Genomic DNA, 12,001 nt, shown 5'->3' with positions numbered 1-12,001 from the left:
CGCGCCCGGCCTTTTTTTTTTTTTCTTTTTTTTTTTTTTTTTTTTTTTTTTTTGAGACAGAGTCTCACGCTGTTGCCCAGGCTGGAGTGCAGTGGCGCGATCTCGGCTCACTGCAAGCTCCGCCTCCCGGGTTCCCGCCATTCTCCTGCCTCAGCCTCCTGAGTAGCTGGGACTACAGGCGCCCGCCACCGCGCCCGGCTAATTTTTTGTATTTTTAGTAGAGACGGGGTTTCACTGTGGTCTCGATCTCCTGACCTTGTGATCCGCCCGCCTCGGCCTCCCAAAGTGCTGGGATTACAGGCTTGAGCCACCGCGCCCGGCCGAAAACATTTTATAAATCAAATTGCACAATAAAAACATAAAAAATATGATGCAGGCTCCCTGGTATTAATGTTCTTCTTGGCCAAAAGCCATTTTCAGAGTTCTTATTCTCCAATAGGATTTTCCAGCAGATCGGGCCTTTGAGAGAATTTGGTCATGGGTGTTGACTACTCATGAATAGGACTTGTGCTTTTATAAGAAGAGATATTAAAGAGCTCGTTTTCTGTTCCTCTTTCCCCCGTGTCAAGACACGGCAGGAAGATGGCTGGACTAAACCATGAAGAAGGCTCTCACCAGCAACCAATTTGGCTGGCACCTTGCTCTTGGATTTTTCACTTTCCAAATTCATGAGAAATAAATTTCTATGTCTGAAGCCTCCTAGTTTAAGCTGTTTCTTTTCCTGTTTGTTTTTGAGACCGAGTCATGCTCTGTCACCCAGCCTGGAGTGTAGTGGCAGGATTCTCCTGCCTCAAGAGATTCTCCCACCTCAGCCCGGAGTCTCACTTTGTCACCTGGACTGGAGTGCAGTGGGGCAATCTTGGCTCACTGCAACCTCCACCTCCCGTGTTCAAGTGATTCTCCTGCCTCAGCCTCTCAAGTACTTGGGATAACAGCCATGCGCCACCATGCCCAGCTAATTTTTGTATTTTTGGTAGCAACGGGGTTTCACCATGTTGGCCAGGCTGGCCTCGAACCCCTAAACTCAGGTGATCTGCCCCTCTCAGCCTCCCAAAGTGCTGGGATTACAGGTTTGAGCCACCGCACCCGGCCAATTTCTTGTATTTAGTAGATTCGAGGTTTGATCATGTTGGCCAGACTGGTCTCAAACTCGTGATTTCCAGTGATCCGCCCACCTTGACACCCCGAACTGCTGGGATTAGAGGCATGAGTCACCTCGGCTGGCCAGTCTAAGCTACTTGTGACAGGACAGTGAAATGACTGAGACAGGAACAGGAGCATCTCATCATCAATATCACCGAAGACTGACAAATCTGATTAAACAAAGGAAGTTTAGAGCCTGTACTATAAATCTTCCAATGCTTGAAGGCATCTATAGCAATAACATGTTTTAAAAACTTTGAGGCTGGCCAGGCATGGTGGTTCACACCTGTAATCCCAGCATTTTGGGAGGCTGACACAGGAGGATCAGGAGGTCAGGAGATTGAGACCATCCTGGCTCACACAGTGAAACCCCATTTCTACAAAAAAGTAAAAAAGAAAAAATTAGCCGGGTGTGGTGTCATGTGCCTGTAGTCCCAGCTACTTGGGAGACTGAAGCAGCAGAATCACTTGAACCCGAGAGACAGAGGTTGCAGTTGGCCAAGATCGTACCACCACACTCCGGCCTGGGTGACAGACCAAGACTCTGTCTTAAAAAAAAAAAAAAGAAAGAAAGAAATGAAAGAAGTCCAAAGAGCAACTCCAACCCACAAACATATATAAAGTTTTCCAGTAAAGGTAAATAAAAAGACAGAGAGGCCAGGCACGGTGGTTCACACCTGTAATCCCAGCAGTTTAGGAGGCCGAGGTTGGTGGATCACTCGAGGGCGGGGGCTCCAGACCAGCCTGACCAAAAAGGAGAAACCCTGTGTCTATTAAAATACAAAATTATGGCTGGGCGCGGTGGTTCATGCCTGTAATCCCAGCACTTTGGGAGGCCAAGGCGGATGGATCACGTGGTCAGGAGATCGAGACCATTCTGGTTAACACGGCAAAACCTCATCTCCACTAAAAATACAAAAAATTAGCCGGATGTAGTGGCGGGTGCCTGTAGTCCCAGCTACTCGGGAGGCTAAGGCAGGAGAATGGCGTGGAGCCGAGATCGCGCCACTGCGATCCAGCCTGGTCGACAGAGCAAGACTCCGTCTCAAAAAAAAAAACAAAATTAGCCAGGCATGGTGGCACACGCCTGTAATGCCAGCTACATGGGATACTGAGGCAGGAGAATCACCTGAACCCAGGAGTTGGAGGTTGGAGTGACCCGAGATTGTGCCATTACACCCCAGCCTGGGCGATAAGAACAAAACTTCATCTCATCAACAAATAAATAAATGAATAGGAAAATAAAAGGACAGATACACAAACTGGTGTAAGTATACCTTTTCTTCATAATTCAACTTTTTTTCTGTTGTTTAGAAGAAAAAAGCATGAAAAAACACGGTACATATATGTTAATGAAAATGCAACATACACAGAAATAATTCTGACATAAACACAGGTCTAGTAGAGAAAAAGTAGTTTTTGCAGGTTATGGATTTTTTTTTTTTCTTCTTTGAGACAGAGGCTCGTGCTGTCATCCAGGCTGGAGTGTAGTGGCGCAATCTCGGCTCACTGCAACCTCTACCTCCCGGGTTCAAGTTACTCTCCTGGGTTAGACTCTTGAGTAGCAGGATTATAGGCGCCCACCACAGTGTCCAGCCAATTTTTGTATTTTAGTAGAGACGGAGTTTCGCCATGTTAGCCAGGCTGGTTTTTTTTTTTTTTTTTTTCTGAGACAGAGTCTCGCTTTGTCGCCCAGGCTGGAGTGCAGTGGCCGGATCTCAGCTCACTGCAAGCTCTGCCTCCCGGGTTTACGCCATTCTCCTGCCTCAGCCTCCCGAGTAGCTGGGACTACAGGCGCCCGCCACCTCGTCCGGCTAGTTTTTTGTATTTTTTAGTAGAGACGGAGTTTCAACGTGTTAGCCAGGATGGTCTCGATCTCCTGACCTTGTGATCCGCCCGTCTCGGCCTCCCAAAGTGCTGGGATTATAGGGGTGAGCCACTGGGGCACAAGGATCGTTTGAGCCCGAGAGGCGGAGCTCACTGTGGTGAGCCAAGACCGTACCGCTGAACTGTAGCCTTGGTGACAGAGTGAGACTCCATCATAAATAAACAAACAAAAAGGAAATAAGAAGGGAGTCAAAGCAAGTCTACACAAAAAAGCAATTAAACACAAAAAGTAGGAAATGAGAAATGAAGAACCAAAAAAACCTACAAGAAATACAGATAATATGTAACAAAATCACAAAGGTAAGGTCTTCTCCATCAGTAATACTTTAGCTGTAAGTATTTAACTCTGCACTCAGAAGGCAAAGTCTGGCTCAATGAACAGGAACCAACTATGTGTTGTCTACAAGAAACTCATAGACTCATATTAGCCTTAAGGACATACATATGCAAATATTTTATTTTATTTTATTTATTTTTTTGAGACAGAGTCTCACTTGTCACCAGGCTGCAGTGCACTGGCGATCTTGGCTCACTGCAAACTGATTCCTAGGTTCATGCAATTCTCCTGCCTCAGCCTCCTAAGTAGCTGGCTTTACAGGCCAGTGCCACCACACACGGCTAATTTTTGTATTTTTAGTAGAGACCAGGTTTTACCGTGTTGGCCAAGCTGGTCTTGATCTCCTGACCTCGTGATCCGCCCACCTCGGCCTCCCAAAATGCTGAGATTACAGGCATGAGCCACCACACCCGGCTGCACGTATGCAAAAATCTTAAAAATAAAAGCCCATAATTAGGTATGGGGTTTGGCGCCTGTAATCCCAGCTACTCGGGAGACTGAGGAGGATTTCTTGAGCTCAGGAGATCAAGATGGATTTCAACAACACAGGAAGTCCCCGTCTGGAAAAAAAACAACTAAAAATTTGCCCAACATGGTGGCATACACCTGTACCAGCTACTGGTGGAGGCTGAGGTGGGACAATCACCTGAGCCCAGGAATTCAAGACTGCAGTGAGCTATGATCCCACCACTTCACTCCACCCTGGGGGGACAGAGCAAGACTTTGTATCTAAAAAAAAGACAAAATACAAAGATACGCAAGGGGACATCCCCACTTCTGGAAGGAAATTATCCTCACCCAGGGAGACCAGGTTCCTATAATTCTCCACCATCACGTCCCTGTACAGAGTCCTCTGAGCAGGGTCCAGGCATTTCCACTCCTCTTGAGAGAATTCTATGGCCACGTCCCTGAATGTCAATAGACCCTGAAAGGAAAACAAATTTTAACCAAATGGTTATGGGCAGAATTCTTATCTTTACAGAAAATGAGAAGAAAGAAAGGTGAAAGCATGGATTTAAATGCAGTGAATATTCTAACAAATCTGCGTAAGGGATTTCTCACCACACTTTGTCCTCCCAGTTGTGTTTTACTAAAATTTAATTTTTTTTTTGAGGTGGAGTCTCGGTCTGTCACTCAGGCTGGAGTGCAATGGTGCAGTCTCCTCTCACTGCAACCTCCACCTCCCAGGATCAAACGATTCTCCTGCCTTAGCCTCCTGAGTAGCTGAAATTACAGGCACACGCCACCAGGACCAGTTAACTTTTGTATTTTTAGCAGAAATGGGGTTTCACCACATTGCCCAGGTTGGTCTCAAATCCCTGACCTCGTGATCCACCTGACTCCGCCTCTCAAAGTGCTGGAATTACAGGCGTGATCCACCGTGCCCGGCCAAGAAACTTTTATTGACACACCAAGTGACATTCAGTATCTAGATGAGACAGAGTATGGGTGATGTCTTCAGAGATGACAACATTCACAATGAAAGATCAGAAACTAGTATCTGGCTGGCCACAGTGGCACATGCCTGTTATCCCAGCTCCCTGGGAGGCTGACACAGCAGAATTGCTTGATCCTGGGAGGTAGATGTTGCAATGATCCAAAATCACACCACTGCACTCCAGCTTGGGGAACAGAGACTCCATCTCAAAAAAAAAAAAAAAAAAAAAATCAGCCAGGCATGGTGGCAGGCACCTGTAGTTCCAGCTACTGGGGAGCCTGAGGTAGGAAGGTGGTTTGAGCCTGAGGGTGCAAGTTGCAGTGAGCTCAGATCATGCCACTGTGCTCCAGCCTGGGCAACACAGTGAGACCCAGTCTCAAAATAAAATACATGAAAACTAGATTACTCAAAGTATGAAAATTCATTTTATATATGTATATAATATATATAATATATATGTATATATAACAAATATATAAATAATATACTTGTTAGATATAATGTATATTATATATACATAACAAATAAATATAAATATTTGTCATATATCACAAATATATAAATATCCATTATATATAATGTTATATATGTATAATATAGGTTATATATATATAAAACAAAATAATGAAGCCTACACAGACTCACAAAAAACTAGATGTTAATAGTAAGGGTTGTCATTTTCCCCAGATTTTCAAACTGTAAAAGTTGTTCAAAATATATACATTTGCGTGTGTATATGTATATGTGTACGTGTGTGCGTGTTTATATATATAAAGGCTTTAAAAATATAAAAAGTAGCAAGTTTTGTTTTTTTTTTTTTTTTTTTGAGACGGAGTCTCGCGCTGTCACCCAGGCTGGAGTGCAGTGGCCGGATCTCAGCTCACTGCAAGCTCCGCCTCCCGGGTTCACGCCATTCTCCTGCCTCAGCCTCCCGAGTAGCTGGGACTACAGGCGCCCGCCACCGCGCCCGGCTAGTTTTTTGTATTTTTAGTAGAGACGGGGTTTCACCGTGTTAGCCAGGATGGTCTCGATCTCCTGACCTCGTGATCCGCCCGCCTCGGCCTCCCAAAGTGCTGGGATTACAGGCTTGAGCCACCGCGCCCGGCTAGTTTTTTTTTTGTACTTTTTTTTTTAGTAGAGACGGGGTTTCACCGTGTTAACCAGGATGGTCTCGATCTCCTGACCTCGTGATCCGCCCGTCTCGGCCTCCCAAAGTGCTGGGATTACAGGCTTGAGCCACCGCGCCCGGCCAGCAAGTTTTGTTTAACTGAAGAGGAATCTCATCTTGCTGGAAAAGGACACTTCGGCAATTGTGGGCGGGGCGGGGGGAATCTTGTGGGATCTAAGAAAACAGGAAATGCCCCATCCTAGAGGAAGCAATCACCTTTCACCTGCCTGACCTGGAGGAATGTTCAGATATGTGTAGGAATGCAGGCGTGTGCAGAGGTAGCCACTATGGCACTCTTTATACAGGGAAAAATCTCAAAGGACCCACATGTTTTCGTTCAGCCAGTTTCCAATGCAGATGGCAAAGAGCAAGCTAGCCATGTTTACTAACAGGACAACATGTGAATTCACAACCAGCAGAATCAAATATCAAAGTACAATATTTACTAAAACACAAAGAAGAAAACAACAGACTCTGGGGTCTACTTGAGGGTGGAGGGTGGAGAGGAAGGAGGCGGCAGAAAAAATAACTATTGGGGGCCAGACCCGCGGCGGCTCATGCCTGTAATCCCACCACTTTGGGAGGCCGAGGCAGGTGGATCACCTGTCAGGAGTTCAAGATCAGCCTGGCCCAACATGGTGAAACTTGTCTCTACTAAAAATACAAAAATTAGCAAGGCATGGTAGAAGGCCTCTGTAATCTCAGCTACTGGGGAAGCTGAGGCAGATGAATTGCTTGAACCTGGGAGGCAGAGGTTGCAGCGAGTTGAGATCATGCCATTATACTCCAGCCTGGGCAACAAGAGCAAAACTCAGTCTCAAAAAAATAAATTAATTAAAAATAACTTTTGGGTATGGGGCTTAACACCAGAGTGAAGAAATAATCTGTACAACAAACCCCGATGACACTAGTTTACCTGTGTAACAGACCTTCACATGTAGCCCCAAATCGAAAGTGAAAACAGAAATATAAAAACTTTTTTTCTTTTTTTTTTTGAGACGGAGTCTTGCTCTGTGCCCAGGCTGGAGTGCAGTAGCACAATCTCTGCAATGTCCTACTGCAATGTCTACTGCAACGTGCACCTCCCAGGTTCAAGCGATTCTCCTGCCTCAGCTTCCTGAGTAGCTTGGATTATAGGCACGTGCCGCCATGCCCAGCTAATTTTTGTAAAAAACTTTTTTAAAAAAATTTATTGTAGAATTTTTTCTAAAGTCTCATAATGATGCAGAAATACACGTGTACAAGACTTGCTCTGATGCCTGGCACAAAACTGACAGTAGTGGCTCCCCAGTGAGGCTGGAAGGAGGGTGGAGGACGTGACTGGGAACAGAGATGCCTTATGGCCAAGGGTCTAAGCTGCAGCTTTGCTTGGAGTTTTACCACAAAAAAAATATACTCATCATGTGATGTTTAAATAGAAAAAATATATATTTAATAATAATTGTTGGGGCTGGGCACGGTGGCTTGCACCTGTAATCCCAGCACTCCAGGAGGCTGAGGTGGGCAGATCACCTGAGGTCAGCAGTTTGAGACCAGCCTGGCCAACATAGTGATACCCATCACTAATAAAAATACAACAAAATTAGCTGGGCATGGTGACGTGTGCTTATAATCCCAGCTACTCGGGAGGTTGAGGCAGGAGAACTGCTCGAACCTCGAAGGTGGAGGTGGCCGTGAGCCAAGATCATGTCACTGCACTTCAGCCTGGGCGATAGAGCAAGACGACGTATATTTGAAATATAATAACATTATCATAATATAATAATAATAATGATAATAAAAATTGTAACCATTTTTACTGAAAACACCTGTTTCACAAGCCTCTCCATAGTAACATCACAGTCTCCATGAGCTTAATGTGCTAAGAATGGTTTAATGAATCTCCTATTATTTAGGTTGACTTCATATTCTTAAAATAATGATGGAATAAAACACCTTGTATCATTCGTGTCTGTGTACAAACTTTTCATTCTAATTAGTAAGATTTTTGGAGTCAGAAACACAGTAACTCACTCAATTACCTAAAAGTGTAGTAAAAAATCAGGCAGAAAACATTTCTCCGTATTGATCTCCTTTTCTAGAATTTACCATGTATGTTGTGCACATGAATACGTGACTTCCAGTGGCAGCTGCTCTAATCCTGGTCCACAGAGACCTGACAGTGCATCCAGATGTGGCCCCTGAACAATCCCTGCTGCCCAACAGCCCTGACACCACGGGACCCTCACCCCATCTCCATCCATGTCTGGTGTGAGCCCTTCCCAGGCCCATGCCCAGTGCAGCCTCTTCCCAAGTTCATGTCACTGGGTCACGAGAGATGGAATCTAAGCGCGATGAGAGGGACTGAGGGAAGGCATGGGTGAGTGTGAGCAAACCTGTCAGGCAGGACGCTTCAGACTCAGAGAAGATTCCTAACTCCAAGGCCCAGCGTTTCTGAAAGGAAGGAGACAGAACAATCCACCGAGAACATCATCTCACCTGAGGAAGAGCCATCCCTGACTCCTTTGCTTTCCTCTTCCTCTTCCAGGTTTCTTCCTCATGGACCAAGAGTCTTTAGCAGTCAATCCTAAATGTTAAAAACATGTTGTTTATTGCTCAGAATCAAGAAACCCCCTCCCTGTAACGCAATGAAACATACAAAGGAGACCTCACCCTGGGAAATATGGTCCCCTGTGCTGCCCACCGCACCAGGGATGATAAACTCCTACAGGAAAACTCCCGCTTCTCTCCTGAAGGAGCCGACACATATGCTGCAGCAGTGGGGAGCTGGGCTGGAATGAGCTCTGCTGCCTGACCCAGCCCTGGGTCCCCAGACCCAGCCCTGACCAAACCCCATGCAGATGCTAGGTGTGGTGACTCATGCCTGTCATCCCAGTACTCTGGGAGGCTGAGGCAGATAGATCTTTTGAACTCAGGAGTTTGAGACCAGCCTGGGTAACATGGTGAAACCCCATCGCTACCAAAAATACAAAAACTTAGCCAGGCATGGTTGTGCACATGTGTGTCCGTGGTCCCAGCTACATAGGAGGCAGAGGTGTGAGGATCACTTGGGCTCAGGAGTTCAAGACCAGCCTGGCCAACACAGTGATACCCTGTCTCTACTAAAAATAAAAACTGAGCCAGGCACGGTGGCTCATGTCTGTAATACTAGCACTCTGGAAGGTCAAGGAGGGTGGATTACTAGAGGTCAGAAGTTTGAGACCAGGCCGGGCGCGGTGGCTCAAGCCTGTAATCCCAGCACTTTGGGAGGCCGTGATGGGCGGATCATGAGGTCAGGAGATCGAGACCATCCTGGTAACATGTTGAAACCCCGTCTCGCCGGGCGCGGTGGCTCAAGCCTGTAATCCCAGCACTTTGGGAGGCCGAGACGGGCGGATCACGAGGTCAGGAGATCGAGACCATCCTGGCTAACACGGTGAAACCCCGTCTCTACTAAAAAATACAAAAAACTAGCCGGGCGAGGTGGCGGGCGCCTGTAGTCCCGGCTACTCGGGAGGCTGAGGCAGGAGAATGGCGTAAAAACCCGGGAGGCAGAGCTTGCAGTGAGCTGAGATCCGGCCACTGCACTCCAGCCTGGGCGACACAGCGAGACTCCGTCTCAAAATAAATAAATAAATAAAAAAAGAAACCCCGTCTCTACTAAAAAAAATACAAAAAACTAGCCAGGCGAGGTGGCGGGCGCCTGTAGTCACAGCTACTCGGGAGGCTGAGGCAGAAGAATGGCGTAAGCCTGGGAGGCGGAGCTTGCAGTGAGCTGAGATCCGGCCACTGCACTCCAGCCTGGGCGACAGAGCAAGACTCTGTCTCAAAAAAAAGAAGTTTGAGACCAGTCTGGCCAACATGGTGAAACCCCATCTCTACTAAAACTAAAAAAAGTAAGTGGGCTTGGTGGGTGTCTGTAATCCCAGCTACTCAGGAGGCAGAGGCAGGAGAATCGCTTGAACCCAGGAGGTGGCAGTTGCACTGAGCCGAGATCACGCCACTGCACTTCAGTCTAGGGTGACAATGTGAGACTCAAAAACAAAATAAAATAAAATATAATAATTAGCCGGGTGTGGTGGCACACTCCTGTAATCTTAGCTACTTGGGATGCTGAGGCACAAAAATCACTTGAACCCAGGAAACAGAGGTTGCAGTGAGCCTAGATCATCAGACTGCACTCACAGCCTAGATAACAGAGACTCTGTCTCAAAAAAAAAAAAAAAAAAAAAAAACACATTTCTCATGTGATAGATGAGTGAGGTGTGCCTGAATTCTTACATGGGGCCTGGAAGGGCGAATGGGAAGGGTTGGTCTTTATCACCCCTATCTTTGAAAATTAGAGAAGCCTCTTTCACATGCCTGGGCCAAAGAAACTTCTTTACAAGGTTCTGATGCCACTGATTCCCAACATTTAATTTTGCCTTACAAGAAAAGCACAGTAACGTTTATAAAATGCAGAAGTGCGAATACACAGCTATTGACCTTGAAAACAGGGAAAGAGGGTCATCTGTGGAACTAAGACATAAGCAAATTTTTTCAACCAAGAATACATGGGTGGCCAGGTTCCATGTGAGCCGAGATCACACCATTGCACTCCACCCTGTGCAAGAAGAAGGAAACTCCAGCTGAAAAAAAAAGAAAAAGAAAAGAAAAGAAAAAAGAATACATGGGTGCTTTTACAATAGCGTTCCATGTTGGGGAAAAGCTGAGTGTTGGAGAAAAGCTGAGGCAGGGCTTGCTAGTCTGACATAATATAAAAAGAGTCTTGGAACATGAAGGAGTCCAGGGTCTAAAACCCCCTGTGGCCTTTGGAACTCCAAGCTCTGTGCCAAAGGGTGGAAGGCTGCCCTCCGCATTACAATCTAAGCCCAAGGCAGAAAACCCTGAAGGGGGCCGGCCCCTCCACACCTGTGGGTATTTCTCATCTGGTGGGATGAGAGACTGAGAAAAGAAATAAGACACAGAGACAAAGTAAAAAGAAAGAACAGGGGGCCCAGGGGACTGGCACTCAGCGTTCGGAGGAGCTGCGCCAGCACTGGTCTCTGAGTTCCCTCAGTATTTACTCATCACTATCTCTACTATCTCAGGGAGGGGGATGTGGCAGGACTACAGGGTAATGGTGGGGAGAGGGTCAGCAGGAAAACGTGAACAAAGGTCTATGTGTCATAAATAAATTTAAGGAAAGTGCTGTCCCTTGATGTGCACGTGGGCTAGATTTATGTTTGACTTTACACAAACATCTCCATGCAGTAAAGAGCAGTATTGCTGCCAGCATGTCTCACCTCCAGCCATAAGGTGGTTTTCTCCCATCTCAGAAAATGGAATGTACCATTGGGTTTTACACTGAGACATTCCATTCCAGGACGACCAGGAGATAGATGCCTTCCTCTTATCTCAACTGCAAAGAGACCTCCCTCTTCCACTAATCCTCCTCAGCAAAGAACCTTTATGGGTGTCGGGCTGGGGGACGGTCAGGTCTTTCCCTTCCCATGAGGCCATATCTCAGGCTGTCTCAGTGGGGGGGAAACCTTGGACAATACACAGGCTTTCTTGGGCAGAGGTGCCTGCAGCCTTCTGCAGTGCATTGCGTCCCTGGGTATTTGAGACTGGAGAATGGCGATGACTTTTACCAAGCATACTACTTGCAAACACATTTTTAACAAAGCACATCCTGCACAGCCCTAAATCCATTAAACCTTGAGTCAACACAGCACATGTTTCTGTGAGCACAGGGTTGGGGCTACAGTTACAGATTAATGGCATCTCAAGGCAGAAGAATTTTTCTTAGCACAGAAAAAAATGGAGTTTCTTATGTCTTCTTTTTTCTACATAGACACAGCCACAGTCTGATCTCTCATTCTTTTCCCCACAAACCCCTCATGGCTTGGATGGAATCCAGGGCTCAGGAAATAAAATGCCTCATGGCCTCTGGAATGTGCCTAGACTTGCTGGTTCCTTGCTTTTAGCACTTCCAGGCTCAGAAAACGGTTGTATCTTAAACTAGAATAACATGTTCCCCATGATCTCAAGTAGCAGAACATGTTCC

At 46.4% G+C, this 12,001-nt stretch overlaps 2 protein-coding genes across 7 annotated transcripts in view; both read right to left on the bottom strand.

The window, feature by feature from the left end:
* The window catches only part of LOC126943010 (zinc finger protein 845), a 223,377-nt gene that overhangs the window by 5,303 nt on the left and 206,073 nt on the right, over positions 1 to 12,001 (bottom strand). For 5 of the 6 annotated variants that reach the window (XM_050771249.1, XM_050771247.1, XM_050771252.1 and 2 more), the window contains one exon: positions 4,166 to 4,292. In XM_050771249.1, coding sequence (XP_050627206.1) covers positions 4,166 to 4,292 — 127 coding nt within the window. Of the gene's footprint in view, positions 1 to 4,165; positions 4,293 to 8,451; positions 8,540 to 12,001 lie in introns of all 6 variants that reach the window. The other variant, XM_050771250.1, reaches the window with a different exon arrangement.
* The window catches only part of LOC126943016 (zinc finger protein 813-like), a 46,520-nt gene that overhangs the window by 34,106 nt on the left and 413 nt on the right, over positions 1 to 12,001 (bottom strand). The window lies entirely within an intron of this gene.

The sequence above is a fragment of the Macaca thibetana genome, chromosome 19, assembly GCF_024542745.1.
Source record: "Macaca thibetana thibetana isolate TM-01 chromosome 19, ASM2454274v1, whole genome shotgun sequence".
Taxonomy (NCBI): Eukaryota; Metazoa; Chordata; class Mammalia; order Primates; family Cercopithecidae; genus Macaca; species Macaca thibetana.
The sequence above is the reverse complement of the archived record's forward strand: the minus strand, read 5'-3'. Positions and strand labels throughout refer to the sequence as shown.